We start from the raw sequence: 16,674 nt of genomic DNA, 5'->3' as shown, positions 1-16,674 counted from the left end.
TCGTTTGAAAGCTTATGAGGTTTCTCTTTTTAGTTAGAAGTGAAGGCATATGACATTTTGGATTTTGATGCCTCTTTAAAAGAGCTTAACCAGTATTTCAAAAAATTATTATTTTTCAGACCATTAGCATGTAAACAATGACAGAGACATCCTTTTTGTTTAATATCTAATCAACAAAACAGAAACAGCCGAGTTACTATGTCTAAGAAGTAACAATTTTTTTTCTTTTTTTTTTTCTTTTTTTTTTCTTTTTTTTTTTTTTAGTAAATATGCACTGTAGTTTATACTGTTGCATACACAGTCTATGTAAACCACAAAGTCCCATTCATCTTAATGGGATTCTGCATGTTAAGATTTACATTGTAATGATTCTTCCAAAAAACAACATGCTGTAAGCCATTTCACAGTTTTTTGCACATTGAAGATATCACACACAGTAGCAGTAAAACCATAGCATATTTAATATGCAAAAATTTGAGAAATGGAATGTCATGTCAATACACTGTAAACCTTTCTGCAAAGTATCAGTCAATGCATTGGCACCGTAGTGGCTCGTACAGCCGTTACGGTGACAGCATTAAAAACAGAAAATCATGTTCCATTGACAAAACTCGCATCCAATGCAGCATCAATGGAAAAACCACAGCAATGCAATTATGTTATCAGCTCTAAAGAACCAGTACAACCAAAATATCAAATAAATTTTGGGGTAGGGACTATTCAGAGTGTGCCGGGGCTTAAGAAAAGAAGTGCTCTTTTAAGAAGTGCGGGCAGCAAGGCTATTTTATTCAAATACTACTTCTAAAGAAAAATGAAAATGAATACAAAAAAGCTGTATTAAAACTACATTAAGGCTCTGATTTAAAACCATTGGAAAGCAAAGATGTCCTGAATCAATACTACCGTTCATCCTTAGCTTGTTTTACCATGCTTAGGCATTCAGCCCTTTTAATGTGCAAGATAATGCACAACTCAGAGTCAAGCAATGCCTGAACAAAATGGAATAAGCCAAAGATAAAATGGCAGCTTTCAGGTCCTGCAAATATGCAGGTTTAAAAATCAGACCCTTAACATTATTTAAAATGTTTCTTTTTTGTATTTATTAAAATACACACCCTTGCAAAATGTATGGCTCATTGAGCAGTTCATAAAACACATACAAGCCTACAACACCAAATTCTTACAATATAAAATAAGCTTCTTATAAAAGAAGTTCTACTTGATGTCAAAAACCCTGTTTCAAACACAAATTGAATTTGTGTAAGGGCCTTCTCCTAAGCTAGTCACGGTTCCAGCTACAAATCTGGACCTCGGGATGCTGGCCTCCTAGCATTTGCTGCATGGAGGCCCCACTTATTTTTGTTGCAGAAAACTAACAGAACCTCATTGCTAAAATTAAGATTAACACTGCATTTTGAGACAATTAACTTCCATACTGCTGGCTCTGCCAGAATTGTAAACATAAGGTCAATTTTCAGTTCCCTATTGTATCTGAAGGGGAAAATTTCAATGTTGTAAGTACTATATCTCCATGGCACACTCCAGTGGGAACCTTGCAAAAGAATCAAACTCTACCATTTCATACCTGCTCCAGGACTGGAGCTGTTTCTTTGTTGCCTTCCTTTTTTTCAGCACCATCTGCAACAACGGCTTTGGATGCCAATAAACCTTCGAAGAAAAATTGCAGAAATGTTTAGTTAGAAACTTGCAATAAGGATTTGTGGAAAACAGAGAAAAATTATGAGACAAGAAATATGGTCTGCTTGTATCTACAACATAATTCTCCCCGAAACAGCTCAACACAAGGCTAAATGCTTTAATTAGAAGAAAACAGGTTGCTAACATGATGAAGTATTTCTCTGGCACTTCCATGAGCAAGATGAAAAGCAATCAATTGTAAAAATAACATCTCACCATCCACTTAAAGCCCAAGCGCTCGAGTTTTAAAACCAAGGCTATGTTACTTAAACTTTGAAAGACCAAAATAATTTATAATCCTCTTCTACCACTCTCTTTTCCAGTCTTTAAGAAATTCCCATCAGAATTTGTACTACGTCTACTTAACTCTATTAAATGCATGCAAACCTTGCTTAGAACAGAACAAGAGATTCAGTTTCCAAATTAATATTCTTGGCAGTGGAGCTCTGAAGTTACCTCAGTAGCAAAAACCATATTGGGAACAAATATATCAGCATACGATTATTTCCTTAACGAATTCCTATTCAGTATCACTACTACTGATAAAAGGGAAGTTAACATCAATATGAGAATAATTGTTAGAAATAAAACTGGTTAAAAATAAAATTGGCTACATTGGCTAGAATCATAGAATATCCCAAGCTGGAAGGGACCCAGAAGGATCATTGAGTCCAACTCCTGACACCACACAGGTCTACCCAAAAAATCAGACCATATGTCTGAGAGCAGTGTCCAAAAGCTTCTTAAACTCCGACAGGCTTGGTGCCGTGACTATGTCCCTGGGGAGCCTGTCCCAGTGCACAAGAACCCTCTCAGTGAAGTACCTCTTCCTGAGACCGAGCCCAAACCTCCCCTGCCTCAGCTTGACACCATTCCCATGGTTCCTATCACTGGTGACTAAAGAGAATGGATCGGCACCTGCCACTCCACTCCCCCTTGTGAGGAAACTGTAGGCCATGATGAGGCCTCCCCTCAGCCTCCTCTTTTCCAGGCTCAACAGGCCCAGTGACCTCAGCCACTCCTCACGTCTTCCTCTCTAGGCCCGTCACCATCTTTGTAGCCCTACACGCATAGGGGTAGCTAATTCTACTTCACACACTAACTTCAATTATTTGACTATAAGTGGAAAATTCTATGTCATAAGACAAAGCAGAACTGCTAAACATCTGAAAAATAAGAATATAAATGGAAGTTGCCATTATAATCCCTGGGAACATCAGTATTGGGGGGTGGAGGGTTTAAGTCCTCAAACTTGAGCTGAAAGACTAAGGGAGATAAGGAAGAAATTCTGTTGCATTCCGTGAAAAATTGGATATGCTCAAAATTAATTTACAAAATACAATGGCCGAGAAATTACACACTAGTGAAGCCAGGGTTCTCAGGAAATGTGCGTGACACTGAAATGTGTTAGCTCTCTGCTGAAATACCACGTTGTTTTCTATGGACTTTTTTTCCCTAGTGTTCCACAAGAATAAAAGGCACTTTTTTTTCCTTCACTTTTTACATTCCATGAAGTCATGCTGAAAAGCAGTTATGTTTTAAGTAAACTTTTCAGAACACCGTGTGTATAATAAGAGATGCAAACCAATTGACTTTACCACTAAGTAAGTTAACTGCAAAGTAGAAACTTTTTAGCTCCATTATATTAATGCAAACATTATCAGTTAAGATTTAACATTGGGCCTCACAAAAATTTCATAACCTTTCCAGAAAAAAAGAAAGAGATAATTACCCTTCATGATGTACTACACACATCCTAAACCATTTGTAACTAGCTCCCTTTCATGCAGTCTTTCTTTGATTTCTATGCCTGCCTTAACAGAAACACCCAAAGTATAAAAAATGTGTTTTTAAGAAAACTACTATTGCTTAATTCTTTTAAAAGCTTTCTTAGATGAATCAAAATACTGTCCATATCAATGTATCTGAAGACGGTTTCCTGTCTGACAGTGCTTAAACGTGTCAAAAGCAAGAATGACTCACATACATTACACGATCATTTTTATTTCTAGCTAGATGCTCGGTGCCCAGCAAGTAAACCCATGAAACCAACCTAAATTGTCAGACTTGTTAATGTATTTCCCTTATTTCCTTCTTCTCTATCCTATCAGGCATCTCTCTAACCAGTCACCAAGCCTGTGCAATGACAAAACAATTAACTCCAAAGCTTCTGGAGCAGCAGAACTAACTGCAAGTTCACCATCTCTGGTCAGTAACAACATGTACAAAAAAAAAAAGTACAAGGTGGTAGAAGTGTTTTGTTCTCACTGCAGATGTTCTTCTAGGTATCAGTACAGTAGCAGGAGAGGTGGAAGCAAGCACTCCAGAGGCAAAAACTAATTAGAGAAGACATTAATACATGCTTAGCAGAAGATTTCCTTCGCCTTAGGGAAATGTGATTTCCCTCAGTAGTGAAAGAAAAAGAAGCATAGGGAACGATTTTATTTTATTAAACAGTGAACAGAGAACACCAGGAATTGATGCAGCCCTTGGGGCAGACAGAGAGAACCTCCTGCAACAAATACTAACTGCTGAATTTAAATTTAAATCCAGAAAAAGAGTTCCTTTCAAGCAGCTGCTTACAGCCACCTCATTTGCTCTATGTTCCCAGTGCAGTCACAGAATCACAGAATCACAGAATTTCTAGGTTGGAAGAGACCTCAAGATCATCGAGTCCAACCTCTGACCTAACGCTAGCAGTCCCCACTAAACCATATCCCTAAGCTCTACATCTAAACGTCTTTTGAAGACTTCCAGGGATGGTGACTCCACCACTTCCCTGGGCAGCCTGTTCCAATGCCTCACAACCCTTTCAGTGAAGAAGTTCTTCCTAACATCTAACCTAAAACTCCCCTGGCTCAACTTAAGCCCATTCCCCCTCGTCCTGTCACCAGGCACGTGGGAGAACAGACCAACCCCCACCTCGCTACAGCCTCCCTTGAGGTACCTATAGAGAGCGATAAGGTCGCCCCTGAGCCTCCTCTTCTCCAGGCTGAACAAGCCCAGCTCCCTCAGCCGCTCCTCGTAGGACTTGTTCTCCAGGCCCCTCACCAGCTTCGTCGCCCTTCTCTGCACCCGCTCAAGCACCTCCATGTCCTTCTTGTAGCGAGGGGCCCAAAACTGAACACAGTACTCGAGGTGCGGCCTCACCAGAGCTGAGTACAGGGGGACGATCACCTCCCTAGCCCTGCTGGTCACACTGTTTCTTATGCAAGCCAGGATGCCGTTGGCCTTCTTGGCCACCTGAGCACACTGCTGGCTCATATTCAGCCGACTATCCACCATCACTCCCAGGTCCTTCTCTGCCTGGCTGCTCTCCAACCATTCCTCTCCCAGCCTATAGCTCTGCTTGGGGTTATTGCCACTGCGTAAGGAATGTTTTCCTTTCAGCTACTGTTTTATGGTTCTTTTGTAGCCACTTTGATAGGTAAGCCAGCATAACCCAGAACCTTCCTTCAAATCATACACTAAAGCTCATCCTAGAGATCAATGACAACGTACAGATATTCAAGCACAGGAAATAAGCATGTAGGCAAGAGAAAATTTAGTCACCAATAGTCACATCTTCAATATGCTCCATTATAAGCAACAGTAGAGAACAGTTACACAGAGTAACTACCAAGCATGACAAATTTGATCTTGTAATTAAAGAATTAGTTCATTTTCATACAACAATAATATTATCAACTGGAAGAGTACACTTTCATGGCAACAAACAGGAAGTGCTTTGGAACTAATAAAGTCCACGGCAGTAAGGTGTATTCTGATTATTAATTTCAGTCTGTATGAGTCCATTAAACTTCAATTTTTCCTCACAATGTTCCTTAGAAAAGGAAAACCTTTCCACTGGCACAGAAAAATATCATTTCTAGAGCTACAGAAGTTTCAGCTAGTTTTGGTATCTTCTGCTACTAATGTTCCAAAGGCTATGGAAAGGAAATTTATCAGGGCTGTGTAATTCCGTATATCCCTCTCTCTCTAGAGATAAAAAAGAGAGAGAGATAAATGTAATATACCATTAGCACATAACATAGCCTTCTACTGCTCAGGGCAGCAATTAAATTGGGACTTGATTCAGTATTTACACCATATGGGCAAAGGAGCACAGAAATGTGGCTGATCAATCAAGCATCCATTAACTAAACTCAGTACTAAATAAGACGCCTTCCAGAAAAGGGAGTTCTGGAGGCTGAATATGAGTTTTTTTGAAGACCACTTCCTTTACACATTCCATATCGGGCCATTTAATTTATTTACTCCTTCAGCTTAAAATATTGATTGAAAGACACTAAAATGGAACCATACTCATAAGGAAACTGACTAAATATCCTCAGCAGCTGACCTGTGAAAGGTTGCATCAACCAAAACAAGTTGAGAAAAACAAAAACAAAACACCCTCATCTTAGTTTAGTAAACCAGGTTAATTTTGCCTTATTTCTTTAAATACAACTTTTTACATAAATGAGCTTGCCATAACTAACAAAAAAATTAAATCTCACCTGAAGCGTAGAACAGTTTGTCAGACTTCACACAAAATACTGTTTACTCAAAAAAAACTGGAATGCATTTCTTGCCATCTGTCCAAGAGGCACTCTTAAGACAGGCTTCACAATTTTTTCACCTAGTTTTTGAATGTATTATGATACTTTCCCAGCCCAGGCACAAAGATATTACCTCACTCTAAGTACTGACATAATCAATACTGGAAACACACTTTGCGTACGAAGAGGCCTAGGGAATGAGGCACACAAATTGATATAATTTTTCTGTATTTAAGTTGATTTCCATTGAACTTTGGAAAAAAGATCATTTTTCAAATTTTAAAGATTACCTAGTATTTGATTTCCTGTTGTATAAAATATTTTTATAACTCTATGTTTTCCTTTAATTCCTTTCAGTAATAAAGTGCTTGCCTTAGACATTGAAGAAAACCACAAAACCAAAACTTTTTAGCTCTTCATTGCTTCAATTAGAAGGTTAGCATTGCATACTTTTACAGAACATACCGTAAACTTACCAGCAATAGTTTTACTTTATGGCAAAATGGATTATTCCACCCACTCCCCCCACCCCCCCAAAAAATTAATTTACAGTGGAGCTATGTTAACTCAAGAAAACATTAAGAACTTGTACAAACACCAAATTCACCCGATAGTACAGAAAATTGTGTGGCTGGAATCAAAACAAATACACATACTCAAGAAATTCAGAAGTTCAAAATGGTTACCTTTTCATAAAGCTAAAATCACACACACCAGCTCAAGTCAGAGACCATACTCTCAATTTATGAACAAGGTAGATTTTTATTACTTTATGTAATTACTTTAAAATTCTAAACAAGTAAAAAGACTGATGAATACCTGCCAGGTGGATATGCTTTTGTGGATCTACTTTAATACCTTATATGGAAGCATTTGTATTTAACTACATTAAAACACACAAAAAAAATATCAACAACAAAAAATATTTTACCAGTGATCTTGTTAAGACGAGCTCTCTTTGCCTGAAACGAGTTTCCTAGATTACTTTTCCTCTTGTGTGATAACGTGCTCTCTGCCTGTACAAAGGCCATCTTTGGAACATCCACTACAGGAAATCCTACTTTTAAACATAAAGAGAAATCTAAAACACACATTTCATTAACATGCAACCAAACACAAAATGTTTAATATTTCAGAACTGGTATTAGAATTAGAATATTGGAATTAAGAACCCTTACAGCTATTAGAAAATTGAAACTGGCATATTCTAAAGATTTAGTATTATACACTGATTCATTAGAGGTGGATTTGTCATTTTTACTCATTTTTGTAAGAAACGTAGTAATTAAAGACTTAAAATAAACAGATTCTTATCAAACCAGAAATCATTTCAGCCTTTCCTGAATATGGATAAATGATCAACACTGGATTTTTATTTATTTATTTATTTTTAACAGTGTTGAGGGTTCTCTCACAAGTAACAGAAGATCCAGGTATGTGAACCAGAGCACACAAAGCCATTCAAAAGATTGTGTTGTCCTCATTAGAGGTAGTCAGAATTTGTGCGCAAGGGATAAGTGCTGACCTAACTTGAGTTAACTGATAAAAATTATTTCTTAACTGATTAACACTGGGTATCATACCTAGCATCCTACTAATAAATGATACATACTCCTCTAGAAATACTAGTTATTACTTTATTGCAAAGTTAAGAACGTGAACTCTAACTCAATGGTACCAAAAAAATCAACCTTATCTTTTAAAGAATCTCTTTTTACCAAATGTGTCACTAGATGTAGGCTCCTCTTCCTTTTTTTGGACTTCCTGCATGATTGTAGAGGTTGAGGTTTCTTCCTTTTTTGAAGGAACTTTTAGCCATTTTCGATCCTCTTTATCCTTATTGCTGTTTGCGCTGGTTCTAGGTTTACTTCCTGCTTTGTTCTTGGCTGCTGCTGCAGCAGCAGCTTTGACCAAAGCTATCCAATCCTCCAAAAAGGAAAAAATAGTTTAATAAGTATTAAAAAGTGTCTTAGACTTCAATAGAAAATACTTATAAACCCCATGGAACTTCATTTAGAAGTGTTCATGAACAGTTGAATTTATTATTGCTACTACTCAAGGAGTGGTAAAAATTAGCTTCCCAAATTGCCTAAATAAACCTGAAGTTTTATCAGTATATCAATATGCCACATAGATAAAAAAGCAAAAAGAAAAATACCTTCAAAAGAACGTTGCATAGGAATACTGGCTGCCGGCATTCTCTGCTACCTATTTTGTGCATCATAGCTTTAGAAACCCAGGAGCTCCCACACCCTAAACACTGCCCTTTTTCTGATACCTCCTGGTATGAAATACACCATTGCTATTGTTGCTCTAATTTATGTTATTCAAAACTGAACTTGACTCAAAGCATAGTCCAGCCAGTTCCAGAACTGGACAGAGCTCTTCCTGAATTACACAGATAAAGCAAGGACAAGTCTTTACTAACTGTATCTGCATTTGCAGAGTAGCTGTGGACAGCGCTCTTTTTGTATTACAAGTTTCATTCAGTAATTTCAATGCGCTATAATACAACTGAATTTTAGAATCCATTTCTAAAGGTAATAAAGTATGATTTTGGATGATGTCTTATCTGACCATACACAAACATCTAACGAATGAACAGCAGAAGTTGCAGTCCAAATTCATCTACCTTCCAGCATGTATATGAAGTCGTTACCCTATAGTCAATGGAGAGAACCCCCAAGGCCCAGGCAGCTCTTTCCATGAGTCTGAAGTGATCAGACTTCTGTCCTGTGTCTCCTGAGTGTCAGGGATCAATCTGATTGCAAAAATTGTGTGTTTATCTTCATTACGAAAGTACTCGTAGAAATATTTTAACATCAAGGTATAGAGTTTTTCCATGGAGAAATGACGTGAAATGAAAATCAATAGCAATGTTCATCCTCTACCAGTAAGTATTATGCATATGAATGCAGCTTGAACATTGATGATTTACTACATTGCTACAAGAGCATTTTCAGATTTGCACTGACAAATATAAAAAAACGATAAGGATTTTTTGTCTTTTTCCCCATGAGTTTTACAAATAGTAGAACTTTTCTTCCAACTTTAAATTAACCGCATTTTACTCTGGAATGTTTCCTTGTTATGTTAACATATGAGGCACCCAAAGCATCTTGACTTTTGCAAATCAATCTCGTTTCAACGTAACTTTTCTGTTCTACTGAGGTCTCTTTGTCTTCTTTGATGTACGAGAGCACAACACAAATTACTAAAAGCATTAATTTTGCTTGTGTTACGTTCTTCCTTTGCCATAACTTCGTATGTACGTCATTGCATGTTATGCATTGTGTCAAGCTTAAACACCAGGAGGTTCGATGCCTCCAAAAATAAAGTCTTCCACAACTGAACTGCCAATGCAAGATGCATACACTCAATCTAGATAGTAGCAGAATAGTTTGGAAGCACTTTAGCAATGCTTGCAAAAAACAGGCAGCTACCAAAGCCATTTGGTGACATGCCAGCCACAAAGAGCGTCTCGTAACTGCCAGCTGCGTACTCAATCAAAGACACACATACCTCTTTTTTGGCCAGGCAAAAAGAGCACACACATTAGCTCCAGTCCATCCAGAGCCTTGCCCATCCAGCAGGACAAAAAAACGATTGAGCTATTTGTGCTGGTGAGGAGTTAGGAGACCTGAGAGTGGAAGTCTTACACTGTACTCTGGCCAAGGGATGAAGAGGATCAGTAAAATGGTTGGAGCTTGGATCTTACGATGAAAGTGCATGAAAATAGCTTCTAAAGAGTCCTTTCATTTCCAGTCAAGCTAACGTACACTGAAATCAGAAACTTTCCAAAGAAGATTTCAAGCTTCGAGGACCACACTGGCTAAGTAACCTGCTTTTGTTCTAGTGCAACACGAAGGGCTTTAGTTTTTTTATTTCATTGTTCAGTTACTTTCCGTAAGACACAGAGCTTACAAAGGATGGCAGAACACAACTATGAAACAAACAAAGCTTAAACATTCAGAAGCCACAGCAGACATTAGTTGTGGTGATACGTATTTTTACAGGTTAGTATTTAAAGATTAAACTCAGTGGAGAGAACCTTGAAAGGGGGAGTGGAAAAGGTGATCGCAAAAGGTCCCCTCCAACCTCAATTTTGTGATTCAGAGCTGGCTGAAGCTCAGTGGGTTCATTTTTTATTTTGGCTCTGCAGTACACATAAGCACTGAAGTGACACAGGTAATTCCTGTTTTTGTTTTTTTTTTTGTTTTTGTTTTTAAACCTTGAACTCCATCTGAGCTGCACCTGTTAGGACTACCTAAACATCTGAGATGCTAAGGTGACCATTTCTTTTGAATAGCACAGTAATTACAAACATCTTCTTGAAGCAGTATCTTTTTCAGACTTTTTAAGAGAAAACAAACAGCGAGAGCCTAAAGCAGAGTGCATTCTGAAATCTATCTCAAGGCTGTCATAAAGCAACTACTGTCAATCACAAGAGCAGAACATGACGTACAATAGATATCACACGCTAGTCACCAAATTTTAATAGCAGGACTTGCTCCTGGAGCCTTCAGTTATACACGAAGCCAAAGATCCAAACAAGAATATATATTATAAATGAATAAATAAGCTCCTCCCAAAAAAAGTTTTTTCTGTTTGTCCCTGGTGTCCTGATTTTGTCATTTTACTGGCTATGGTTTTGGAACTGCACCATCCAGCCTGATTTCCCATTTCCCATGGTATCTCACTCAAGTAAATGTTTTTCACTTACATATATTTTTGAAAAACTTATATTTTCTTTTTTTTTATTCTAAGATTCATCTTTCAAGCAAGCTGAGACAACTGCAGGAGAGAAGTAATGGGACACTGTAGTTAGAAGAAAAATCAGTACTTTATCACTAATGAGAAAAACTGTCATTATACTAATTAGATTCACTGAATCAAAGCACAAGAAATTGCACAATCAAGAAATACGTTAGTAGAAGTTTCCCAACAGCCTTGCACATTAATTAGCTAGGACACTTGCATTTTAAAGTATTCCCTTGCATAATCTTAAACCTGCAAAAGCGGGAATTCAAAAACAGAATCACTTCTAAAATCCAACCTTTGTGCCAGTAACAACTCACATACATCACTCTCTCTTCGCCTACCTACAGCCTAGGTGTAGCCTTCTCTGTAGTCCCACAAATTCAGCTGTTTTCCCTCTCCTGACACGCCACAATTTCCAGCTGCCACACATTCATACATACACATACATAAAACACCATCAACCTATTGACTGGCTGATTCCAAAGCAAGACTGGATTCCTTACCCTCACCTTTCAGATTCTAAAGGGTCTGCCCCACCTAGATCTTGGCTCACATTGTCTCCTGTCATATCTTCTTTTTTCCTCTGTCCCAATTGCAAATCCATGCTTTTTCCTCAGCTTCCTCTTCCTGTGTGCCAAGTCCCCTCCCTCTCCTTCAAACCCCTCCTCAAAACTCACTTCTTTTGGTTCGATTTCCGTCACTAATCTCAGCTCCGGCGCTATCTGCTCCCTCTCGCGCGCCTAATTACATCAAAGATAAAACAAAAAACATGAAACAGAAAAAGTAAGTTATCTGAATACTTTATATGTGCTCTAACAAGGGCAGTCTTAATATTCCCATCTTTTTTTTTTTTTTATTTTATTTTCCTCTCTATGCTTCTTTATCCACAATTCTGTGATTTCAATAGATTTGAGCTTCTCTGCAGAAGAAACCAACCTACAGTCTCATTGCATGGAACTACACAAATACTTCCCACTCTTCTTTGAAAACACTGTCTTTCCAGCCTCACAGCTAAGTCTTATGAAACACAAACATGTACTATAGCTTAAAAATGGCGTATGAGCATTAGTGTTTACAGACTCTTACTTTAAGACATGCTAAGCTCAAATAAAACTAGGTTTCTTGCTTTTGAAAATAGTATACCACTACTGGCACCAACACACTTAAAATTACTGACAGAATAAGTGTGCTGGCTTAGGCATTTGCTTCTGAAGAGGATAACCACTGTTCCTGTTCTGGTTCTGTTCAGTCACACACTTTTGGTTAGACAAAGAACTAAAATATTTAAGAGTAATATTCACATAAAAATGGATCTTTAATATCTTCTTATAAGTACGTTCTACCACGAATATTTACTTGCAAAGAATTTGATAGTCCTTATCTCTTTTCCTCCATCTAATCCAAATTCTGCATGCTTAGCATACACATTCCAAATGGATCTTATATTTGTTAGACTTGTTAATGTTCTACATCTTAAAGTAGTATCTTAAGCATCTGCTTGCCTCCTGAAACGAAACTTCTCTTTGGAAAAAGACAAAAAAAACATAGGTTTACATTAAGCATGAAGTGTTGAGTCTGCCAACTCCACTATGTTCCAAATCAAAATCTATTCCTGATTTTTTTCTTTTAAACCTAAATAATTTCCAGTAAATGTCATCTAAAAAATATGTAATGCATAAAATCAAAAACATTCATTAAAGTTCTAAGCCTAGGCAAAACTTGGTTTCAGATTATTAAATTTAAAGAACTTAGATCACATTTATCTTCTTATATACCACAAAAATATCGCAAAAGAAACATTTTTGTCATAGCACAATGATTAAATAGACGTTGTGGAAAGTTACTTTTGCCTTCAAAAGCTACAGCTTCATGCCTACCTTGAATTTTGCAGAATAAAATACTAGAACTACAATCAACTAGCAGTACAGAAAGCTTCCTTGTGTTGTTCTTACTTCAAGATAGCTTTTAAAATTCTTAATCCTTCTTAAAAAGCATGAGTTTAGCTCATTTATTCTGTCTGAAGTCTTCACTGAAGCCATCTACTACTGAGATGCATGAGACTGACACCGTAAGTTTCAACCATTATGCAAAATTAGAGATAATAGATGAGCTGGACTAACACTAAGCATGTCTGGACACCAAAGCGGTTGCTAATCAACATCTGTAAGAAACTGATTTTAAGTTTTTTTAAACTGAAAATGCCTAGTGGTAGTAACCTGGGACTACACATGGCTCCTAGGACAAAGTGCAGGATCGAGTAAAAGACTTGATCACTGTCAAAGGACTGTTTTAGTTCAGTCAAAACCACACTATCCATGTTTGCCTTTTTATAAAGGAAAATGAAATACTCTAGCTTCCTAACTTAGTATCATATTGATTATTATTATTATTTTTAATATTTACATAGAGCTGCAGTAGTTATTGCAACACTACAGCAAGAAACCAGTGGCAGCGTGCCCATGGATTTCAGTTTAATCTCTTTAAGGAAAAGTACTTTATATGGTACAAGTGTTGCCATCACAATGTTACAATATTCTGTGTAGAGATGATCAACTCAAGTATACATCCACCTGCAACAGGTAGGCCAGAAATACAGAAACATTTTCAGGCCAATTATATTATCTATCTGCTTTTATCACGTAAGCAAAACACAGATAGTTACAAGAGTAATTATGAAATATTGAATTGTATTCCTCAAGTTAAAAAGTTATAGTCTGAAGAAAATTGGGAGCAAATAAGAACAATCTTTCTATATATATATATTTTTTTTTTTATCTCAAATCGTTTCAGTGGACTAATTTCTCATTAAAGATGAGAACACAAGATAAACCCAACATCATTTCCACTGAAAGCATGCATCTGTTTTTGATGCTGTTTTTCTTTTTTGAGTAAAGATATGCCTAGTTACTCAATCATATCCTCTGCTTCACAGCCTTCTTCTGCTTCTGCTCAGCATTTCTCCTTCAACAGTGACAGGGCACTGTTCAGAGATAAAGAAATATTTATGTTAGAACCCCTAAACGTTTTGATACGGGGGAAAAAAATTACTGAACAGCCACGTTAATAAGAACACGTGGGCAAAAGTCTACCACTGTAGCAAACAAGAGGGTAAAAAATAATTAAAAAATAAATCACCAGCACAAACCACTGACAAGTAAAAGCTTTTTTTTCCTGAAAGGCCACAAGACAAAGGAGAATGTCTCTGGATGTCCCTGCTTTTGTGAACCATGCAAGACAAAACTCTGGGAACAGATTAGTCAGCAACAGAGTGTACAGCAGCTAGACGTATCAGATAAAGGCATGACTATGTGAGCAGCACACTCTGATATATCATCCACAAAATGGTGAAGCAAGACAGTACAGGCCCTACAATAAATATTAATCTAAAACTTGTTGTGCTAGACAACGTTCTTACGATCTCAAGATGTAAAAAATCACTATGAAACCTAACAAAAAGACGCCTAATATTCTTACCTGCCCTTTTGCATCCTCTGGCATAGATTTGATATGCATCCTCTTAAGACACCGAATAACACCATCATAGAACTGTACTGTGAACGTTCCTAGAAGAGGATTGATGGAATCACTATGAGTAGTTGAGAAACAGACAACTCATTACTACAAAAGCTTTACCAAAATACTTTGCAGACTATATGAAAAAGGTAACTAAATGTTATCTACAGGCTTAATCAAGAATTTTAAGAAAAATAAGACCCAAGCCCAATGAAACCCTGCTTTTACATTGCCACTCTTTGTCCACTTAGACACTTTCAACCACGTTTATGCTAACACAACACTTCTGCTCATAATTCATTGAAAGAATCAGGTAATATTTAAGCTGCCACACTAAGGTAAAAAAATCAATTCACAATCAAATCCTCATCTGACTTTTACTTATGTTCACTAGAGATATTACCCTATTAAGAAGTACTGCATATAAATTAATTTGTTCTACTTCCCAATTCTCATTATTTTTACCTCATCAATTGAACTTTAAAAAGACCATTTCCTGAAACAATTAAGAAAATTTAAATCTGTCGAGAGTAGCCCAAATCAGCACCAAGTACACTATAACTATAGCACTATGCAAAAGATGTTTTGCCCAGCACTGAACAAGCATTGAGCATTTTAATCTTCCAGGATAAATTTCGATATTCTAACCTCAGATGGATAAAAGATGAACATATTACCTTTGACAGAATAGAAACATTTTCACCAGAATATTGAGGCAGTGAGGAAAACTTTACATGCATACCTTTTTATTGTTGATTTTGTGTTTGGCTTTTTTGTTTGTTTTGTTTTTAAGTTGACCACAGCAATGGTATAGCACATGCAAACAGTCCTTACCAGTGGACCAGAAATGAATACATACCCTCTTTATTAATTGCTTCTATCTTTGCTGGGTAATATCGACAGTCTGTCCAACGAGCTAGGACTTCTTCTCCAGGTTTAAAATCCTATTTTAAACAAACGGTATTAATACTTTGAACCTTTAGATTTTTTTCCAAAGACGACTTAAACATTTAATGCTAGACAGATTTAACGCAGGAAATCAAGTAGGACAGCTTACCAAAATGAGTCAAAAACAAAATACATGTGCCACTTACAACAAATTCTTCATCATCTTTCAGCCCTTCTTTCCTTAATGCTGGTCGCTCCAAGGGTCGCAACCTGTTGCTGTCCCAGTAAATCCACTCATCGTAGCGATGACTCCAACGTTCAAAATGGACTAACATCTTCCCCTCCTCATAATCTATCTTCTCTATACGAGATGGATACCTTGAACAACAAACGCACAATGGTAAATTCAGAATTTTTTTCTTTTTTTTCTTTTTTTCTTTTTTTTTTTTCCCCTGTTTATTTTTCTTTATGCATACATCAGTACTTACATGACCATTCAAGAATTTATATTAACACCTTGCACTGGGAAATCCCCAAGCCTGAAAAAGGTCACGATACTAAGCTACATGCCATCCTACTATGAGTTTAAGAGCAATCTATACACATTAGTGATATTATCAGCTTCATCGCAGATGTAAACCTGAAACACCCACACTGACTGAAGCAGGCATTAGCAGTTTGTGTTTTAACAATTCTAAAACCTTTGTTTATTTGAAGCGAATGCCTGTAGCAGTTTTTGTTAACTTGGGGATAGGTAGAACATAACATTGTTTGAAGAGTACGTCCTTTGCTTTTAACATATGAAGTGTTTCATTAAACTATCTGATTGATTTCAGACAAATCTGAGCAACTGATCAAACCCAGAGGTCAACAGAATACTTCTACCTAATGTAAGCTACTTATTAATTTGTAGATCAGCTTCAGTGATTGCTGCCATTAAATTTGATTCATATCAACTATGTTTTAGTAGTCATCTCTCTGCAACTGTGCATGCATTAAAATAAGTATGTCAGTTGAGGTATGGATCTTACTCTCAGCAAAGATGGTATGTGCTCCGCAGAACTTACCAGGGCTGAGCTGCAAGTCTGAGGCATCTAATTTGGGGCATGGCAAAGATGCAACCTGGATTCTAATTTGGGAACCATAAAATTTGAGATTACATTTTAAGGAAAAAATGGTGAATTTCTCTAACTTCATCAACTACTATTCTGTCCGTTTCTGTTTCACCGAAGTGATTTATTTAATAAAGCTGTAGTAGGGCAGCAAGTCACAA

General features: G+C 37.0%; 1 protein-coding gene across 18 annotated transcripts in view; it reads right to left on the bottom strand.

The window, feature by feature from the left end:
• PHF20L1 (PHD finger protein 20 like 1) overlaps positions 1-16,674 on the bottom strand; it is a gene marked incomplete at its 3' end in the record, with an annotated part of 56,224 nt that overhangs the window by 30,325 nt on the left and 9,225 nt on the right. For 10 of the 18 annotated variants that reach the window (XM_084511340.1, XM_084511351.1, XM_084511341.1 and 7 more), the window contains exons 3-9: positions 15,608-15,779; positions 15,373-15,457; positions 14,475-14,563; positions 11,678-11,740; positions 7,958-8,165; positions 7,171-7,299; positions 1,586-1,668 (exon numbers count right to left, since the gene is read on the bottom strand). In XM_084511340.1, the coding sequence (XP_084367466.1) occupies positions 1,586-1,668; positions 7,171-7,299; positions 7,958-8,165; positions 11,678-11,740; positions 14,475-14,563; positions 15,373-15,457; positions 15,608-15,779 (829 nt within the window). Of the gene's footprint in view, positions 1-1,579; positions 1,669-7,170; positions 7,300-7,957; positions 8,166-11,677; positions 11,741-14,474; positions 14,564-15,372; positions 15,458-15,607; positions 15,780-16,674 lie in introns of those variants that run through there. The other 8 variants (XM_084511350.1, XM_084511353.1, XM_084511348.1 and 5 more) reach the window with 4 other exon arrangements.

This window comes from Aythya ferina (genome assembly GCF_964211825.1).
Source record: "Aythya ferina genome assembly, chromosome: 2".
Classification (NCBI taxonomy): Eukaryota; Metazoa; Chordata; class Aves; order Anseriformes; family Anatidae; genus Aythya; species Aythya ferina.
The sequence above is the reverse complement of the archived record's forward strand: the minus strand, read 5'-3'. Positions and strand labels throughout refer to the sequence as shown.